The following is a 22,909-nucleotide window of genomic DNA, read 5'->3' as shown; positions in this document are numbered from 1 at the left end:
TAATTCTGAATCTACCTGTAAAACTAGAATAATTCTCTCTAGAGAGTTCAAATAAAATATTGTATATGTTACTACTATTACATTCTTCCACTGTAATGAATCTCCCAAGTATTGTAATAGTAAACACTGAGAGCAGAGTAAAAATATCTTTGCGTCACTATGACAGGTTAATCTCAATGGACCCTCGCTCTTCCACCTGATCTACCAAAGCAACTAACCTAGTACCAAAATGATATGAAAAAGATACATTATAAAAATGTCCTACTTTTGTATAAGCTTGGGAATATTGTTTAGATTCAGCTCTCAAATACTCTGCATTAGAAATTGTATCAGTGGCTATTTCTTATTTAATATAATCTGTGAACTGAACAATAAGAAACAACAAATGGAAACTCACCCTTTTCAGAACTGGCACTACCTCCACTTGTTCCTGCAGCTTCAAAAGATGTTCCTCGGACAGAAAACACCTTCACTTTCTCATCACACTTCACTGTACATAAAGCATTTCCTGAAATACACAGTATTTTTAAAAAAACAACGATGAAAGGTAACAAAACCAGTATTACCTTGAGACTCAGCATTTACTCCACAAGGACAAGGACTAAATAACTGTGGACTAGTTGTTCTCTATATCTACTAAGTATAGAGAAAAGGACAAGACACTGAAGAAATGTATCAGGGGGCTATTTGCAGGGACAATGTTGGATATCTTTAAAAATAGGGGAAATGCCTAGATAATCTCCCCCTAGCCAGACTTATTAAGAAAAAAAGAGAGTCTACACACATAAACAGAATCAGAAATGAGAAAGGAAAAATCACTATGGATACCACCGAAACACAAAGAATTATTAGAGTGTTAATGAAAAATTATATGCTAAGAAATACGATAATCGAGAAGAAATGGACAACTTTCTAGAAAAATACAACCTTCCAAGACTGACCCAGAAAGAAACAGAAAATCTGAACAGACCAATTACTAGCAATGAAATTGAACTGGTAATCAAAAAAATACTTAAAAACAAAAACCTGGGTCCAGATGGTCTCACTGCTGAATTTTATCAAACATTTAGTGAAGACCTAATACCCATCCTCCTTAAAGTTTTCCAAAAAGTGGAAGAGGAGGGAATACGTCCATACTCATTGTATGAGGCCAACATCACTCTAATACCAAAACCAGGCAAAGACACCACAAAAAAACAAAGTTACAGACTAATATCCCTGATGAACATAGATGCAAAAATACTCAACAAAATATTAGCAAACCAAATTCAAAAAAGATTATCATGAGCAAGGGGGATTCATCCCAGGGATGCAAGGATGGTACAATATTTGAAAATCCATCAACTTCATCCACCACATCAACAAAAAGAACGACAAAAACCACATGATCATCTCCATAGATGTTGAAAAAGCATTTGACAAAATTCAACATCCATTCATAATAAAAACTCAACAAAATGGGTATAGAGGGCAAGTACCTCAACATATTAAAGGCCACATATGACAAACCCACAGCCAACACCACACTTAACAGCGAGAAGCAGAAAGCCTTTCCTTTAAAATCGTGAACAATACAAGGATGCCCACTCTCCCCACTTTTATTCAACACAGTACTGGAGATCCTAGCCATGGCAGTTAGACAACACAAGAAATAAAAGGCAACCAGACTGGCAAGGAAGTAGTTAAACTGTCCCTGTTTGTATATGACATGATACTGTACATAAAAACCCTAAAGAATCTACCCCAAAACTACTAGAACTAATAACTGAATTCAGCAAAGTTACAGGATACAAAATTAATACACAGAAATCTGTTGCATTCCTATATACTAATGATGAGCTAACTGAAAGAGAAATCAGGAAAACAATTCCATTTACATTGCATCAGAAAGAATACAATACTAAGAAATAAATATAACCAAGGAGGTAAAAGACCTCTACCCTAAAAACTGTAATACACTCATGAGAGAAATTAAAGAAGACACCAAAAAATGGAAATACATCCCATCCTTATGGATAGGAAGAATTAATATTGTCAAAAAGGCCATCCTGCCTAAAGTAACCTACAGATTCAATGCAATACCTATTAAAATACCAACAGCATTCTTCAATGAACTAGAACAAATCATTCTAAAATTCATATGGAACCACAGAAGACCCCAAATAGCCAAAGCAACCCTTAGAAGGATGAATAAAGCTGGGGGGATTATGCTTCCCAACTTTGAGCTCTACTACAAAGCCACAGTAATCAAGACAATTTGGTACTGGCACAAGAACAGACCCATAGATCAATGGAACAAAATAGAGAGCCCATATATAAACCCAAGCATATACAGTCAATTAATATATGATAAAGGAGCTGTGGATATACAAGGAGGAAATGACAGCCTCTTCAACAACTGCTGTTGGCAAAACTGGACAGCTACATGCAAGAGAATGAAACTGGATTACTGCCTAACTCTATACACAAAAGTAAACTCGAAATGGATCAAAGACCTGAATGTAAATCATGAAACCATAAAACTCTAAAAAGAAAACACAGGCAAAAAAAAAATCTCTTGACTATAAACATGAGCAACTTTTTTCTGAACACATCTCCTTGGGCAAGGGAAACAAAAGGGAAAATGAACAAACGGGACTACATCAAACTAAACAGCTTCTGTAAGGCGAAGGACAGCATCAGTAGAACAAAAAGCACCCTACAGTATGGGAGAATATATTCATAAATGACATATCTGAAAAGGCGTTAACATCCAAAATACATAAAAAACTCACATGCCTCAACACCCAAAAAGCAAATAACCCAATTAAAAAGTGGGTGGAGCATTCAAAAGACAAGCAACAACAAATGCTGGTGAGGATGTGGAGATAGGGGAACCCTCCTACACTGCTGGTGGGAATGTAAACTAGTTCAACCATTGTGGAAAGCAGTACGGAGGTTCCTCAAAACACTAAAAATAGAAATACCATTTGACCCAGGAATTCCACTCCTAAGAATTTACCCTAAGAATGCAGCAGCCCAGTTTGAAAAAAGACATACGCACCCCTATGTTTATCGCAGCACTATTTACAATAGCCAATATAAATGGAAGCAACCTAAGTGTCCTTCAGTAGACGAATAGATAAGGAAGATGTGGTACATATACATAATGGAATATTATTCAGCCATAAGAAGAAAACAAATCCTACCATTTGCAACAACATGGATGGAGCTAGAGGGTATTATGCTCAGTGAAAACAGGCAGGTGGAGAAAGACAAGTACCAAATGATTTCACTCATCTATGGAGTGTAACAACAAAACAAAACTGAAGGAACAAAACAGCAGCAGACTCACAGAACCCATAATGGACTAGCAGTTACCAAAGGGAAAAGGGACTGGGGAGGATGGGTTGGAAGGGAGGGATAAGGGGATTATGATTAAGGAGTATTATGATTAGCACACATAATATGGGGGAACACGGGGAAGGCAGTATATCACAAAGAAGACAAGTAGTGACCCTAGCATCTTACTATGCTGATGGACAGTGAACGCAATGGGGTGTGTGGGGGGGACTTGATAATATGGGTGAATGTAGTAACCACAGTGTTGCTCATGTGAAACCTGAGCATAAGATTGTATATCAATGATATCTTAATAATAAAAAAAAAAGGTGGGCAGAGGATATGAACAGACACTTCTCCAAAGAAATTCAGATGGCCAACAGGCATATGAAAAGATGCTCCATATTGCTAATTATCAGGGAAATGCAAATTAAAACCACAGGGAAATGCAAACTAAAACCACAATGAGATACTAACTCACACCAGTTAGGATAGCCAAAATCCAAAAGACAAAGAACAACAAATGCTGGTGAGGATGTTGAGAAAGGGATACCCTTCCACACTGTTGGTGGGAATGTAAATTAGTTTAACTGTTGTGGAAAGCAATATTGAGGTTCCTCAAAAACTAAAAATAGAAATACCATTTCACCCAGGAATTCCACTCCTAGGAATTTACCCGAACAAAACAAGATCCCAGATTCAAAAAGACATATGCACCTCTATATTTATTGCAGCACTATTTACAATAACCAAAATATGGAAGCAACTGAAGTGGTCATCAGTAGATGAATGGATAAAGATGTGGTACATATACAAAGTGGAATATTATTCAGCCATAAGAAGAAAACAAATCTTACCATTTGCAACAACATGGATGGAGCTAGAGGGTATTATGCTCAGTAAAATCAGCCAAGTGGAGAAGACAAGTGCCAAATGATTTCAGTCATCTGTGGAGTGTAACAACAAAGCAAAACAGCACCAAACAGCAGCAGACTCACAGACTTCAAGAAGGGACTAGTAGTTACCAAAGGGGGGAGGTGGGAGAGGGTGGATAGGTAGGGAGGGAGGGAGAAGGGGATTGAGGAGCATTATGATTGGCACACGTGGTGTGTGGTGGTCATGGGAAAGACAGTGTAGCACAGAGAAGACAAGTAGTAACTCTGTGGTATCTTACTATACTGATGGAGAGTGACTGCTGTGGGGTGTTGGAGGGGACTTGATAATGAGTGAATGTAGTAACCACAATGTTGCTCATGTGAAACCTATCAAAGATTGCATATCAATGATAACTTAATAAATTTAAAAAGAAAGGCAGACAGGAACCAGGAAAAAAAAAAATAGGGTAAGTGCTGACCTGCCTGGATGTAAGAAACGGAAATAGCAGCCACACTAAGGTACTCACTTCCTAAAAGGAACATGAACAAAAGCTTCCTTCTCTAAAAACAACACATAATCAGTAATTCAACAATGTGAGTAGCAACAATTTTGTAAGAACTAAGCCACCATGCATTCTGAAGAAGGGAAAATAAGTGAAAACATGACAGGGCATTAACAACAAGTATACTGCACCAAGACTTTAAAAGGATTTGAGAAATTCCTTATGGATTAGCAATCACATTAAGAGTGACCTAAACTTGACCAAATATCTCCCCTTAACACTATCAAAGATGAAAGGTCTGATTTGAGATTTGGCCATTTATATTGAAACATACAACTTCAATCAGAAAGAACAAAGAGTTCACTTTCTCCAGCCCCCCTAGAGACTAGCAGATCAATCAATGAAAGAGATAGTAAAATGAATTTCCTAATGCAGAGGAAAACTGAGTATAAGCAGCAAAGACTGAGAATACTATTTTCTTTTAAATAGGAAAGTTTTTTGCTTTTCCAGATGCCACATACAAAATATATTGAATGTTAATCTAATTTTTATTGATCACTGGAAAAATCTCCTCCATAAACCTCATGACCAGGCAAGAAAGAAGTGTGCTCTGGATCTATCAGAAAGAATGTCATGTCATGGGCTAGCGGCAATTCTAACACTAAGATTTTTCTCAGAAACCTCTAAGATGGTCCATTTAAAATGTATATGACTTGAATATCTGATCTTTAACTTATGCTTCTAAAGTTACAAAAATTTAGCATGTTGATTAGTTATTTTCCTTGGGTACTCACCTGCATAAATAGTTCTCACAAATGTGTCCGGTGACTTGATTGCAATGATATCAGAGATTGGGGCAACATCAAGCTTGGCTGCAATTCTGGGCAAAAGGTTCTAAAGGTAAAATAAGCAGTGAGTTATACACATACAGGCTGATAAATGACTATAAAGCATCAGCAACAATATTCTCTAAAGGCCTATTCTGTAAAATTTTAATACAAATATTTTATATTTCACATGCATTTTTAGACATACTGTAACTGGAAACACAGCTTTTTGGATACTTTTTGGGATCAAGTAGGAGTCTATGTTACCCTAACTAAATTAAGAGTTTTATGAGCTTTAATGAGGTGGTAATAAACCACCTTAATTCAATATGTTAAATTACAAGATACTAGCTCAAATGAACATGACTTACAAAATGTGGCCATTATGAATTGCTGAATTTAGATAAGATAGAAAAATATTTAGAATAGTAAAGTTCTCAAATACTAAAAAAGATTACACATTTTTATATTTATTTTATATATATAAAAAAATTCAAAGCAGACATTTTTACCTTTTAAAAACTGATAATGCATTAAAAAAGATCAAACTGAGGGGAAAAAAGATGACGGCATGAGAAGTGTGGCAGAAATCTCCTCCCAAAACCACATAGATTTTGAAAATACAGCAAGTACAACTATTCCTAAAAGAGTGACCAGAAGATAGAGTACACCAGCCTGTCTACATCTGGGAGAAGTCAACATCTCACGGAAAAGAGGAAAGTGAAAAACCGTGACCCGGCGGGAAGCGAGCACTCCCCGACGGGAGGAAGACAATCAGAGCAGAGGGGGTGGAAGAACAGGACTGCTAAACACCAGCCCTAGAAATCAACCCCGGGAGCACAGACCCACATTGCATGGTAGGTCTAATTTCCCTCTGGAAATTAGAGGGGCTGAAAACCAAAGTCAGAGACTAAGACTGCAGACAGGTTTCCACAATGTGCTGCCCTGAAACAAAAGAAAAGCAGGCTCTTTGAAAGACTTTTCAAGAGTCAGAAGGCTGCTTAAAGGGGCAAAGGTTTAGGAGAAGGAACAGGTGGACAAAATTGGCCCAGCACACTCAGCTCAGCAGATTGGGAACTTTCAGGAGCTTCAGGTGCTCCATCTCCCTGGTTGGCAACACACCACCCAGGTCCCCCACTGCGATAAGCAGCTTACCGCTCCTTCCTCCCCGCCGGTATCGGCGTGCAAACCTGCTGTCCACGCCATTGCTGCAGACTAGCTGGTAGGCAGCCCTGCCTACAACAACTACTACATAGCTTAACACAGAGGCTTCTCCCTGAGTGCGGCTAACTAGCCCAGACCCTGGAGACAGGCACGGTGACCAGGAAGCATGAAAGGGCTTTGCCCTTTCTGCAAACTACCACACCACTTGCCTGTGACCTGCGCTCCATCGCCCCAGGAACATTCCAAGGGCTGCCCTGCCAACGGCAGCTTAGGGAATCAACCCAGAGGATGCTCCCTATGCGTGCTTAAGTGGCACAGACAGCCGAGACAGTCATCGAGAACAGGAAGGAGGAAGGGACTTTGTCCTCCGGGCTGACACTGGCGCCACTCACTTGCGACTACTCCGTCACTCCAGGACTATGAAAAGGCAGAAGAACCTTGTTCAATCCAAAATTCCACAAACACCAGAAAGAGGGCTCAGTGAAACTGAATCACCAGTCTTACTGAGAAGGAATTCAAAATAAAAGTCATAAGCATGCTAATGGAGTGACAGAAAAATATTCAAGAGCTAAGGGACAAATTCAGAAAGGAGATAACTGAAATGAAACAAACAATGGAGGCATTTAAAACCAGATTAGATGAGGTAGAGGAGACGGTAAATGGAATAGAAATTAGAGAACAGGAATACAGAGAAGTTGAGGCACAGAGGGACACAAGGATCTCAAGGAATGAAAGAATATTAAGAGAACTGTGTGACCAATCCAAACAGAACAATATTCGCATTATAGAGGTACCAGAAGAAGAAGAGAGAGAAAAAGGGATCTGAAGTGTCTTTGAAGAAATAATTGCTGAAAACTGATCCAATCTGGGGAAGGAAACAGTCTCAGGCCATGGAAGCCCAGAGATCTCCCAACACAAGGTACCCAAGGAGAACAACACCAAGACATATAATAATTAAAATAGCAAAGATCAAGGACAAGGACAGAATACTAAAGGCAGCCAGAGAGGAAAAAGATCATCTACAAAGGAAAACCCATCAGGCTATCATCTGACTTCTCAGCAGAAACCTTACAAACCAGAAGAGAACTGCATGATATACTTAATGCAATGAAATAGAAGGGCCTAGAACCAAGATTATTCTACCCAGCAAGATTATCATTTAAATTTGAAGGGGGAATTAAACAATTTCCAGATAGGCAAAAGTTGAGGGAATTTACCTCCCACAAATCATCTCTACAGGGTATTTTAAAGGGACTGCTCTAGATGTAAGTACACCTAAGGATAAATAGCTGTCACCAGAGAAAATAAAACCACAGCAAATGAAGCAGACCAATTAAATATTAACCAAATGCTAAATTAAATCAGCTATACACAAAAGCAGTTAAGGGATACACAAAGAGTACAGAATATGACACCTAACATATAAAGAGAAGACGAGGAAGAAAAACAAGGGGGGGAACATAAAAGAAACTTCAGACTGTGTTTACAATAGCACAGTAAGTGAGTTAAGGTATACTGCTAGATAGTAAAGAAGCTTCCCATGAACCTTTGGTAACCACAAATCCAAACCCAGCAATGGCAATAAATACAAATCTATCAATAATCACCCAAAATGTAAAGACTGAAAACACCAATCAAAACACATAGTCACTGAATGGATAAAAAGGCAAGACCCATCTATATGCTTCCTACAAGAGACTCACTTCAAATCCAAAGACATACACAGACTAAAAGTGAAGTGATGGAGAAAGATATTTCATGCAAACAACAGGGAGAAAAAAGCAGCAGTTGCAATACATGTACCATATAAAACAGACTTCAAAACAAAGAAAGTAACAAGAGATAAAGAAGGACATTCTTTATGATAAAGGGGACAGTTCAACAAGAAGATATAATCATAAATATCTGTGCACCCAACATAGGAGCACCCAAATATGTACAACAAATACTAACAGAATTAAAGGGAGAAATAGAATGCAATGCATTCATTTCAGGAGACTTCAACAGACAACTTACTCCAAAGGACAGGTCAAACCCACAGAAAATAAGTAAGGACACAGAGGAATTGAACAACACATTAGAACAGATGGACCTAATAGACATCTACAGAACACAATACCCAAAAGCAGCAGGATACACATTATTCTCAAGTGCACATGGAACATTTTCCAGAATAGATCACATACTAGGCCACAAAAAGAGCTTTAGCAAATTCAAAAAGATTGAAATTCTACCAACCAACTTCTTAGATCACAAAGGTATAAACCTAGAATTGTACAAAAAAAACAAAAAGGCTCACAAAAACACAGAGGCTTAACAACATGCTCCTAAATAATCAATGGATCAATGACCAAATTAAAACAGAGGTCAAGCAATATATGGAGACAAATGAAAACAGCTCAATGCCCCAACTTCTGTGGGACACAGTGGAAGCAGTTCCAAGAGGAAAGTATATAGCAATCCAGGCCTATTTAAAGAAGGAAGAACAATCCCAAATGAATAGTCTAAAGTCACAATTATTGAAACTGGATAAAGAAGAACAAATGAGGCCCAAAGTCAGTAGAAGGAGGGACATAATGAAGATCAGAGAAGAAATAAATAAAATCGAGAAGAATAAAATAATAGAAAGATTTAATGAAACCAAGAAGTAGTTCTTTGAGAAAATAAACAAAATAGATAAACCCCTAGCCAGACTTATCAAGAAAAAAAGAGAGTCTACAGACATAAACAGAATCAAAAATGAGAAAGGAAAAATCACTACCGACAACACAGAAATACAAAGAATTATGAGAGAATACTATGAAAAATTACATGCTGACAAAATGGGTAACCTAGAAGAAATGGACAACTTTCTAGAAAAATAAAACCTTCTAAGGCTGACTCAAGAAGAAATAGAAAATCTGAAAAAACCAATTACCAGCAATGAAATTGAACCAGTAATCAAAAAACTACCCAAGAACAAAAACCTTGGACCAGATAGCTTCATGGCTGAATTTTATCAAACAGTTACAGAAGACTTAATACCCAATCTTCTTAAAGATTTCCAAAAAATAGAAGAGGAGGGAATACTTTCAAACTCAGTCTCTGATATCACTCTAATACCAAAACCACTCAAAGACACCACAAAAAAAGGAATTTATAGTCCAATATCCCTGATGAACATAGATGCAAAAATCCTTAATAAAATATTTGCAAACTAAATTAATAATTAAAAAAATACAAGAGGATCATACATCATGATCAAGTGGGATTCAATCCCAGGAATATAAGGATGGTACAACATTCGAAAATCCATCAACATCATCCACCACATCAACAAAAAGAAGGACAAAAACCGTATGATTGTCTCCACAGATTTTGAAAAAGCATTTGACAAAATTCAACACCCATGCATGATAATGATAAACACTCCCAACAAAATGGGTATAGAGGGCAAGTACCTCAACATAATAAAGGCATATACCAGCCCACAGCTAACATCATACTTAACAATGAAAAGCTAAAAGCTTTTCCTCTAAAATTGGGAATAAGACAAGGATGCCCACTTTCTCCACTGTTATTCAACATAGTACTGGAGGTCCTAGCCATGACAATCAGAAAACACAAAGAAATAAAAGGCATCCAGATTGGTAAGAAAGAAGTAAAACTGTCACTGTTTGCAGATGACAGGATACTGTACATAAAAAACCCTAAAGAATCCACTTCAAAACTACTAGAACTAATATCTGAATTCAGCAAAGTTGCAGGATACAAAATTAATACACAGAAATCTGTTGCATTCCTATACACACAAGAGAAATCAGGAAAACAATTCATTCACAGTTACATCAAAAAGAATAAAATACCTAGGAAAAAACCTAACCAAGGAAGTGAAAGACCTATACCCTGAAAACTACAAGACACTCTTGAGAGAAATTAAAGGGGACATTAACAAATAGAAACTCATCCCATGCTCCTGGATAGGAAGAATGAATATTGTTATAATGGCCATCCTGCCTAAAACAATCTACAGATTCAATGCAATCCCTATCAAAATTCCAACAGCTTTCTTCAACGAACTAGAGCAAATCATTCTAAAATTCATATGGAACCACAAAAGACCCCGAACAGCCAAAGCAATCCTGAGAAGGAAGAGTAAAGCTTCGGGAGATTACGTCCCCCAACTTCAAGCTCTACTACAAAGCCACAGTAATCAAGACAATTTGGTACTGGCACAAAAACAGACCCATAGATCAATGGAACAACATAGAGTCTAGATATAAACCCATACATATATGGCTAATTCATATATGATAAAGGAACCATGGACATACAATGGAGAAATGACAGCATCTTCAACAGCTGGTGTTGGCAAAATTGGACAGCTACATGTAAGAGAATGAAACTGGATTACTAACTCCATATACAAAAGTAAACTAGAAATGGATCAAAGACCTGAATGTAAGTTATGAAACCATAAAACTCTTAGAAGAAACATAGGCAAAACTCTCTTGAATATAAACATGAGGAACTTTTTCATGAACATATCTCCTCAGGAAAGGGAAACAAAAGCTAAAATGAACAAGTGGGACTGTATCACACTAAAAAACTTCTGTACAGCAAAGGACATCATCAGTAGAACAAAAAAGGTGTCCTACAGTATTGGAGAATTCATAAATGACATATCCAATAAGGAGTTGACATCCAAAATATATAAAAAGCTCATGTGCCTCAACAACCAAAAAACAAATAACCCTATCAAAAAATGGGCAGAGGATCTGGACAGACACTCTTCCAAAGAAGAAATTCAGATGGCCAACAGGCACATGAGAAGATGCTCCACATCGCTAATCATCAGGGAAATGTAAAGTAAAACCACTATATGAGATATGACCTCACACCAGTTAGAATGGCCAATATCCAAAAGACAAAACAATAACAAATGCTGGCGAGGATGTGGAGAAAGGGGAACCCTCTACACTGCTGATGGGGATGTAAACTAGTTCAACCATTGTGGAAAACAGTAGGGAGGTTCCTCAAAAAACTAAAAATAGAAATACCATTTCACCCAGGAATACCACTCCTAGGAATTTACCCTAAGAATGCAGGATCCCAGATTCAAAAAGACATATGCACCCCTATGTTTACTGCAGCACTATTTACAATAGCCAAGAAATGGAAGCAACCTCAGTGTCCTTCAGGAGATGAATGGATAAGGAAGATGTGGTACATATACATAATGGAATATTATTCAGCCGTAAGTAGAAAACAAATTCTATCACTTGCAACAACATGGATGGAGCTGGAGGGTATTATGCTCAGTGAAATAAACCAGGTGGAAAAAGACAAATACCAAATGATTTTACTCATCTGTGGAGTATAAGAACAAGGCAAACCTGAAGGAACAAAACAGCAGCAGACTCAAAGAACCCAAGAATGGACTAACAGTTACCAAAGGGAAAGGCACTGCGGAGGGTGGGTGCGAAGGGAGGGACAAGAGGCTTAAGGGGCATTATGATTCGCACACAGAATGTAGGGGGGGATGGGTAAGGAAGTATAGCACAGAGAAGACATAAATGGACAGTGACGGTAATGGGGTATATGGTGGGGAATTTAATAACAAAATGTTGCTCGTGAAACCTGAGCATAGATTGTATATCAATGATATCTTAATAGATATATACATAAATAAATAAAAGATCAAACTGACCTAAGTGTCCATCAAGAAGGGATAGGTTTAATATAGTTCACCCATATAATAGAAACCTATGTAACCATTTTAAAAAAATGAGAAAGTTGAAGCACACCCTGTAGAGTACATATAAAAAGAGCAACAAAAATTAATGTATATCTCTTCATTGTATATGCATATAATATTTTGGAGTAGATACATGTGATTAGCTTGCTCTCACTAGCAGAGATCATTGGGAAAGCCACAATATCCCCAGGTCTCAATTACCTTACCTCACAAAGAGAAGGAAGAACATCTCTACACTTCTAGTCTAAAATTCTATGACTCTAGGGCTCTCAAACAGAAGAATCAATTAGTGAAGACTGAATATCCAAACTTTCTAGACTCAAAGTTCTCTTAGATAATGACATCCCCTAAGTGTAATAAAAAAATTGAAGTGTCATTTTTAATTACACAAATAGTAAAGCTACTTTAACACTGTTTTCCACAAACAGCCTACTTGGCATCTCCTGAACTTGGTACATGATACCATCTCTAGTGGGCAAACTCTGACTATAATAGCATTAAAGTTCCTCTCCTCATTTCACCTTCAAACCTTCTCTAAGAATACTCCCAAAATTATCATCTAATTACTCCTTTACCCTCATCACCCCACATGTATGTGCAATTACACTACTTAATTGGCACTAACATGTTGTCTTTTAAAATAATTTTTAATATACATACTCTATGACCCTCAACTAAATTTACAGGTACCCAGAGACAAGGGTTTTGTGTCTATTTTTCTTGTGTCCCTATCCCACATCTAATGAGTAGTTCTATATAAACTGATGCGAAAAAGTACTGAAAGCCTGGGTCAGTTTTCCTCCCATCATATTCCAACAGGAAAGATCTTTTAATTTTCAGTTTATTGTTAGTGACATTCTAGGGTAATCCTCTTTCAACCAATATAGAAGAGCTACTGAAAAGTACCATAGTTCATAAAATCACAATTAGAAAAAATTAAGATCTCATAGAAAATAAAGGATTTAGGAAAACAATTAAAATGCCATTAAACATAGCTCTACTTGGTAAATAAGAGGTTGAGAAGACACCTACTTTTAAAAAAGCAAAATCTGTAAGTATTTAAAGTCTGCTTCCATCAATAACTCTTTTCCTGAACTGTCTCTTTAACTCTTCAGGAAATACTACTGGAATATTGTTAATTGCTGAGCAGAGTCTCTTACAAATTTTATATTATGCAGACTGGTTCTTTTTAAAGTTTTAGAACTTTCTAAATTGCTTGAAATTTAGTATCTTTTGTACTTCCATTATCCTTTGTTTTATTTTAGCACATTGAAAAATATTTATGGTGCTTAAAGGCATATGTTTCTAAATCTTCCATCTAAATGTCCTGAGGGCTAGATGGTGAACAGATCTATCTCTACAGTATCCAATAAGCTTGACCACATGGTTTCAGGTAAGGAGAGGCAATAACTGTCAGTGTTCTTTCATGCACAAAAAGATGACCGATTTTTAAATTCTAGCAGACCAGTAAAAAGTCTGGTCATCTCAAAACCATAGGTGGTGAAGGACTGTTATAGAGCAAGTTGTCTGGCTTCATCTGATAGACTCTTTCTCATTCCAAACCCATTCAGAAGCTGCAACACTAGCTACTATTATGTGACTCTTTTTCTCAAAACTCCCGTATGTCAGAACATAGCAATCAAGGCCAGAGTATTAAAAACTCACTAATTAGATACAACAAACACCCTTTCTTGGTTTAACAATCTTTTACGTAAATTGTCATCACAGAAACTCAAGACTCATGAAATTGTTTAAATCATCCAACACAGAATCAAAACTCTCAGAGGTGGACTGGTCCACTAAGATCTTTGAGTTCAGCACTCAACTATAACATCCCAAAGTACAACAGTTGGATGTCACACCTCTGACTTAATCATCTTCAGGAAGGGGAAATCTATCACAGAGGGAGTCTGTTCCATTTTTTAACATCTCCAGTTGGAGGATATTAAACATCACTTGGTCAAATTTCATCATTTTTTTTTACACTTGTGCAGTTTATTTAAGTGATTAGTTTCAATAGCCTATTTTTTAAAATTTTGGTATTATTAATGTACAATTACATGAGCAACATTATGGTTACTAGACTCTCCCCATCATCAAGTCCCCACCACATACCCCATTACAGTCACTGTCTATCTGCATAGTAAGATGCTATAGAATCATTACTTGTCTTCTCTGTGTTATACTGCATTCCCTGTGTCCCCCACCCCTACTACATTATGTGTGCTAATCATATACCCCTTTTTCCCCCTTATCCCTCCCTTCCCACCCATCCTCCCCAGTCCCTTTCCCTTTGGTAACTGTTAGTCCATTCTTGGGTTCTGTGATTCTGCTGCTGTTTTTGTTCCTTCAGTTTTTGCTTTGTTCTTATACTCCACAGATGAGTGAAATCATTTGATACTTGTCTTTCTCCGCCTGGCTCATTTCACTGAGCATAATACCCACTAGCTCCATCCATGTTGTTGCAACAAATTTAATCATTTTACATATAAGAAAAACAGACTTCAGGAAGGTAAAAGACTACTCCAAGGTCATATATGTCTGTAGAGCCATTTTATCAATTATTAAATCTCATACAAAAAAACCTTATAAAAGTATAATTGTGCATTAAACTCAGGTGTTTACATAGTAGGTTGAAAATTTCTGTTACTGACTAGTAATTCTTTTAACCTTAGAAGAAAATATTTTTAACGAGTTCAAATCAATAATTCAAGAGGTTAAAAACAAACTAGAGCAATTTACATGGATGACTGAAAGTTCCCTACATGGTTTGCAGCAATTCATGTCTAGAAGCAATAGTATAAACCACAGGTAAATATTCACAAACACACTTATTTTCTAAGAAAAGAGATCAGTGTACTGAGAGCTTTCTGTCATTGTCTCTCAACATGGTTAGTTGATGAAAGCTTATATCCTATTCCCCAAACTCATATTTAAAATTCAATTACAACAGAGAGACAAGAAAATCAACTACAACAGAGCCTGGGACAAGAAGGGGCCAGAAGTGGGTCTGCAGCCCCGGCCCCACCTTGGAGCCGCCTCCCTGCAGTTCACTGGCTGTGGTGACAGCAGTGGCGGGATCCCTGGCCTGCTGTGGGCCTGGGTGTGGAGCGAGTGCTTCTGGCTGCCCTCAAATTTGAGCAGGGCCAACCTTGAGGGGGCAGGGCGATGGCTACAGCTGCCCGCGGGCCTGGCACATCCTCCTGGTATTCCCACTGGCAGTGGGTATATTCTGCGTGAGGTGGCTCTCTGTGAACAGTTTACTGCCAGGCCTGTGCACTCCATGTTGGCATCCAGGACAGTGGTCCTTATCAGGCTCAAATCCCTGCCATCTTTGGAAAGGGATTCATGTCTATTACCAAGTATCCTGATGAGAAAAAGCTGGGAGGCCTGTCAAAGCAACTGCACTAAGATGTTCAAAAAAATCCAATGCTGGTTTTGCCACTGGAAGAATCAGGACAAGCACCTAACACTCACTAAATTCTGTGAAAGTGTGTGGAGATTCACTTTTATTCATGTATATTCTGATACAGAATTATATCTCTCTGGTACCTTGGTTCTGGGATACCTGACTGCTGGTATAGCTATCCATATCAGCCCCTAACAAGTGAGCTTTATTACTAATCTATCATGGAATTGGCCTTCTATTGGTCTGTTTTCTCAATTTATAGACATTAAAAGAGAGAACTTTCTAATCATGTTTGTGCATCACTTGGCCATCACTGGGCCACATTCTCTTACATCAACAACACGGCTTGGGTGGGAACTCTGGTCATGCGTCTACGTCTTGCTGGAGGCAGCCAAGCTGGCCAATTATGACAAATATCAGTGTCTCTGGGCTGGATAGGAGGCAGCTACAGGGCTGAAGAATAAGGTAGTTTTTATGAAGACCTAAACACACATGGACTTGTAGGGCCACTGGCAAACTACTCTTGGGCCTCCCACATTTACATTTATGTGACTAGTGGGTCAGCAAGCACTGAGGAGAATCAAAGAAGCAAATATTACCACTTTTTAAAAGAACTCTTCCATTTTGCATTTAATAATGCAATACTCTGGTACTTTCAGTAATGCTATTGGCTCTGTGTGTGTATGTGTGCATACACATGTCCATGTGCATTTGTGTGTCAGTTTCACTGCTTGGGTTGGGGCACAATTCTGGACTGGGGCCACTAGACCTTGCCTGGTCCCTTGTGAACCCACCTCACTCCCAGGTTTGTCTGCATGTGTAATTATGCTGGCTCCACGCTGTCCCCTCCCTTTCTGCCCATGGCCCTTAAGGCACTGGCCATGAATGGAATAGCCAAGTTCAGCTCCAGGTTTCTGTACTGTTTCTCCTTCAGAGCTGGAATATTTCACATGAAGTTGTAGAGAAACAGACAACCATGGATGGATGGCCAGGATTGCTGTGCCCCCGGCTAGCTTACCTTCCTACCACCTGGTAATGACAGGGACAGCCGCTGATACCCTACTCTTTACTCAGTGGAATGCAGGGAGCTGGAGGCGGGAGAGGGTAAGCGGAGGGCTGGAGGACAAGAGCCACTCACTGGATGGGCTATTAACAGTTTATACTACCATTTACTCTTCTGTGATCAGAAGTGATTCAGCACTCAAAAAAAAAAATCAATTACAACAGAAAGTAAAAGGAAAAAATGTTAAATCAAGATAATTCAAAGAAGAAATAAAAATTACCAATAACTACATGAAAAAAATTTTGAGTTCACTATCAGACAAACAAAAAATATAAAAGATACTATTTTTCATCCATCAGGTTAGGGGGGTAAAATATTAAAATGCATAACACCGAATGTTGGCAAGATACTCTCATATGTGACCGATGGAGTGTAAACTGAGGCATCCTTTTAAGCAAGCAGTTTAGCAATACATAAAAAAATTTACAGGTGCTCAAGCCTGAGTAGGGCGGCGGAAATCTCCTCCCAAAACCATATATATTTTTGATAATACAACAAATATAACTTTTCCTTAAAGAGAGACCAGAGGATACAGTACAACAGCCAGGCTACATCTACATCTGCAAGAACTCAGCATCTCATGAAGGGGCCGGTGCCGCAAGCGGACCAGCTGACCCGCCACAGCTGCAGAGCAGCCAGAGAGCGGCCCCTGCCCACAGCAACCACACAGAGTCTCCTCCCAGAGCGCAGGGAAACAGGGCAGGCAGCGGAACCGGAACAAGGTCCAGAGGGCACGAAGGGGTGCCGTTCTCACAGGAGAACACACCAGTGCGGTCGCGACACTCCGCAGCAGTCTAGGCTAGCCTGAGGGAGGCCCCACCCACGGCAGCTCAGGAGATTACCCCAGAGAATGCCTCCTGGTGTGCAGGTAGACAGCACAGGCAGTGGAGAAGGGCAAGGTGACCAGCAAACAGGAAGGGACTTTGTTCTCCCTGCTGACACACGTTCCACCTGCCTGTGACCACTTCTACTGCCATGAAAAGGCAGAGGAATCTGGGCCAGTCAAAAATCACTCAGACAACCCCAGAGACAGGGCCTGGGGAGATAAATATAACCCATCTTCCTGAAAAAGATTTCAAAATAAAAATCATACTCATGTGGATGGATCTGCAGAGAAATATGCAAGAGCTAAGGGATGAAGTCCGGAGGGAGATAACAGAAATGAAACAATCGATAGAAGGCCTTAAGAGCAGCCTGGATGAGGCGCAAGAGACTGTTAATGGAATAGAAATCATAGAACAGGAATACAGAGAAGCTGAGGCAGAGAGAGAAAAAAGGATCTCTAGGAATGAAACAATATTAAGAGAACTGTGTGACTAATTCAAATGGAACAATATTCGCATTATAGGGGTACCAGAAGAAGAAGAGAGATAAAAAGGGATAGAAAGTGTATTTGAAGAAACAATTGTTGAAAACTTCCCAAAGCTAGGGAAGGCAATAGTCCCTCAGACAATGAAAGCCCACAGATCTCCCAACACAAGGGACCCAAGGACAACAACACCAAGACACATAATAATTAAAATGGCAAAGATCAAAGACAAGGACAGTCTATTAAAGGCAGCCAGAGAGAGAAAAAAAGATCACCTATATAGGAAAACCCATCAGGCTATCATCAGACTTCTCAACAGAAAGCTTACAGGCCAGAAGAGAATGGCATGATATATTTAATGCAATGAAACAGAAGGGCCCTGAACCAAGAAAACTGTATCCAGCACGATTATCATTTATATTTGAAGGAGGGAGTAAACAATTCCCAGACAAGCAAAAGTTGAGGGAATTTGCCTCCCACATACCACCTCTACAGGGTATTTTAAAGAGACTGCTCTAGATGGAAGCACTTCTTTAAGGCTAAATAGATGTCACCAGAGAAAATATAATCACACCAAAGAACGCAGACCAACCAAATACTAACTAAAGGCAAAAAATAAAATCAACTATCCACAAAAGCAGTCAAGGGAAATACAAAAGAGTACAGAATAAAACACTTAACATATAAAGAATGCAGGAGGAGGAATAAGAAGGGAGAGAAATAAAGAATCACCAAACTGTGTTTATAACAGCTTACTAAGAGAGTTAAATTACATGGTTATATAGTAAAGAAGCTACCCTTGAACCTTTGGCAACCACAAATCCAAAGCCTGCAATGGCAGTAAGTATATATCTTTCGATAATCACCCTAAATGTAAATGGATGGAATGTACCAGTCAAAAGATACAGAGTAATAGAATGGATGAAAAAGCAAGATCCACCAATATGCTGCTTACAAGAGACTCACCTCAAACCCAAAGACATACACAGACTAAGGCCAAGGGATGGAAAAAGATATTTCATGCAAACAATAGAGAGAAAAAACAGGTGTTCCAGTACTTGTATCAGACAAAATAGACTTCAAAACAAAGAAAGTAACAAGAGATAAAGAAGGACATTACATAATGCTAAAGGGGTCATTCTAACAAGAGGATATAACCATTATAAATATATATACACTCAACACAGAAGCACCAACATATGTGAAACAAATACTAACAGAACTAAAGGAGGAAATAGAATGCAATGCATTCATTTTAGGAGGATTCAACACACCACTCACTCCATAGGACATAAACTAAGTAAGGACACAGAGGCACTGAACCCACTAGAACAGATGGACCTAACAGACATCTACAGAACTCTACACCCAAAGGCAGCAGGATACACATTCTTCTCAAGTGCACATGGAACATTTTCCTGAATAGACCACATACTAGGCCACAAAAAGAACCTTAGTAAATTCAAAAACATGTAAATTCTACCAACCAACTTCCCAGATCACAAAGGTATAAAACTAGAAATAAATTGTACAAACAACATCCTCCTAAATAATTAATGGATCAATGACCAAATTAAAACAGAGATTAAGCAATACATGGAGACAAATGACAACAGCACAAAGCCCCAACTTCTCTTGGATGCAACGAAGGCAGTTCTAAGAGGAAAGTATATAGAAATCCAGGCGTATGTAAAGAAGGAAGAACAATGACAAATGAATAGTCTAAAGTCACAATTATTGAAACTGGATAAAGAAGAACAAATAAGGCCCAAAGTCAATAGAAGAAGGGACATAATAAAGATTAGAGAAGAAATAAATAAAATTGAGAAGAATAAAACAATAGAAAAGATCAATGAAACCAAGAGCTGCTTCTTTGAGAAAATAAACAAAATAGATAAACCTCTAGCCTGGCTTATTAAGAGAAAAAGAGAATCTACACACATAAACAGAATCAGAAATGAGAAAGGAAAAATCACAACAGACAATACAGATATACAAAGAATTATTAGAGAATACTATGAAAATCTATACGCTAACAAGCTGCAAAACCTAGAAGAAATGGACAACTTCCTAGAAAAATACAACCTGCCAAGACTGACCAAGGAAGAAACAGAAATCTAAACAAACCAATTACCAGCAACGAAATTGATTCGGTAATCAAAAAACTGCCCAAGAACAAAACGCCCGGGCCAGATGGATTCACCACTGAATTTTATCAGACATATAGAGAAGACATAATACCCATTCTCCTTAAAGTTTTCCAAAAAATAGAAGAGGAGGGAATACTCCCAAACTCATTCTATGAAGCCAGCATCACTCTAATACCAAAACCAGGCAGACACCACAAAAAAAGAAATTTACAGACCAATATCCCAGATGAACATAGATGCAAAATTACACAACAAAATATTAGCAAACCACATTCAAAAATACATCAAGAGGATCATATACCATGATCGAGTGGAATTCATCCCAGGGATGCAAGGATGGTACAACATTTGAAAATCCATCAACATCATTCACCACATGAACAAAAAGAAGGACAAAAACCACATGATCATCTCCATAGATGCTGAAAAGCATTTGACAAAATTCAACACCCATTCATGATAAAAACTCAATAAAATGGGTATAGAGGGCAAGTACCTCAACATAATAAAGACCATATATGACAAACCCACAGCCAGCATCATACTTAACAGTGAGAAACTGAAAGCTTTTCTTCTAAGATCGGGAACAAGACAGGGATGCCCACTCTCCCCACTGTTATTCAATATAGTACTAGAGGTCCTAGCCATGACAATCAGACAAAAGAAAGAAATACAAGGCATCCAGATTGGTAAAGAAGAAGTCAAACTGTCACTATTTGCAGATGACATGGTATTGTACGTAAAAAACCCTAAAGACTCCACTCCAAAAATACTAGAACTAATATCTGAATTCAGCAAAGTTGCAGGATACAAAATTAATACACAGAAATCTGTTGCTTTCCTATACACTAATTATGAGCTAACGGAAAGAGAAATCTGAAAAACACTTCCATTCACAATTGCATAAAAAAGAATAAAATACCTAGGAATAAACATAACCAAGGAAGTGAAAGACCTATACCCTGAAAACCACAAGACACACCTAAGAGAAACTAAAGAGGACATTAACAAATGGAAACTCATCCCATGCTCCTGGCTAGGAAGAATTAATATTGTCAAAATGGCCATCCTGCCTAAAGCAATCTACAGATTCAGTGCAAACCCTATCAAAATACCAATAGCATTCTTCAATGAACTGGAAGAAATAGTTCTAAAATTCATATGGAACCACAAAATACCCTGAACAGTGAAAGCAATCCTGAGAAGGAAGATTAAAGCAGGGGGACCTCCCTTCGCAACTTCAAGCTCTACTACAAAGTCACAGTAATCAAGACAAATTGTATTGGCACAAGAAGAGACCCACAGACCAGTGGAACAGAAGAGAGAGTCCAGATATTAACCCAAACATATACGCTCAATTAATATACGATAAAGGACCCAAGGATATACAATGGGGAAATGAGAGCCTCTTCAACAGCTGGTGTTGGCAAAACTGGACAGCTACATGTAAGAGAATGAAACTGGATCATTGTCTAACCCCATACACAAAAGTAAATTCAAAATGGATCAAAGACTGAATGTAAGTCATGAAACCATAAAACTCTTAGAAAAAAAACATAGGCAAAAATCTCATGGACATAAACATGAGTGACTTCTTCATGAACATATCTCCCCGGGCAAGGGAAACAAAGGCAAAAATGAACAAGTGGGACTGTATCAAGCTGAAAAGCTTCTGTACAGCAAAGGACACCATCAACAGAACAAAAAGGTATCCTACAGTATGGGAGAATATATTCATAAATGACAGATATGATATCAAGGATTGACATCCAAAATATATAAAGAGCTCACACACCTCAACAAACAAAAAGCAAATAGTCCAATTAAAGAATGGGCAGAGGAGCTGAATAGACAGTTCTCTAAAGAAGAAATCTAGATGGCCAACAGGCACATGAAAAGATGCTCCACATCACTAATCATCAGAGAAATGCAAATTAAAACCACAATGAGATATCACCTCACACCAGTACGAATCGCCATCATCAAAAAGACAAACAACAACAAATGTTGTTGAGGTTGTGGAGAAAGGGGAACTCTCCTACACTGCTGGTGGGAATGTAAATTAGTTCAACCATTGTGGAAAGCAGTATGGAGGTTCCTCAGAATGCTCAAAATAGAAATACCAATCGACCCAGGAATTCCACTTACAGGAATTTACCCTAAGAATGCAGCACTCCAGTTTGAAAAAGACAGATGCACCCCTATGTTTATCGCTGCACTATTTACAATAGCCAAGATATGGAAGCAACCTAAGTGTCCATCAGTAGATGAATGGATAAAGAAGATGTGGTACATATACACAATGGAATATTACTCAGCCATAAGAAGAAAACAACTCCTACCATTTGCAACGACATGGATGGAGCTAGAGGGTATTATGCTCAGTGAAATAAGCCAGGCGGAGAAAGACAAATACCGAATGATTTCTCTCATATGTGGAGTATAAGAACAAAGGAAAAATGAAGGGACAAAACAGCAGCAGAAGCACAGAACCCAAGAATGGACTAACAGTTACCAAAGGGAAAGGGACTGGGGAGGATGGGAGGGAAGG

At 38.3% G+C, this 22,909-nt stretch overlaps 1 protein-coding gene across 2 annotated transcripts in view; it reads right to left on the bottom strand.

Moving 5' to 3' along the window:
• The window catches only part of ETFA (electron transfer flavoprotein subunit alpha), a 127,379-nt gene that overhangs the window by 79,325 nt on the left and 25,145 nt on the right, over nt 1-22,909 (bottom strand). For both annotated transcript variants that reach the window (XM_036907599.2, XM_036907600.2), the window contains 2 exons: nt 5,494-5,593; nt 398-508 (listed from right to left, as the gene is read on the bottom strand). In XM_036907599.2, the coding sequence (XP_036763494.1) occupies nt 398-508; nt 5,494-5,593 (211 nt within the window). The remainder of the gene's footprint in view (nt 1-397; nt 509-5,493; nt 5,594-22,909) is intronic.

This window comes from Manis pentadactyla, chromosome 11 (assembly GCF_030020395.1).
Source record: "Manis pentadactyla isolate mManPen7 chromosome 11, mManPen7.hap1, whole genome shotgun sequence".
Classification (NCBI taxonomy): domain Eukaryota; kingdom Metazoa; phylum Chordata; class Mammalia; order Pholidota; family Manidae; genus Manis; species Manis pentadactyla.
The sequence above is the reverse complement of the archived record's forward strand: the minus strand, read 5'-3'. Positions and strand labels throughout refer to the sequence as shown.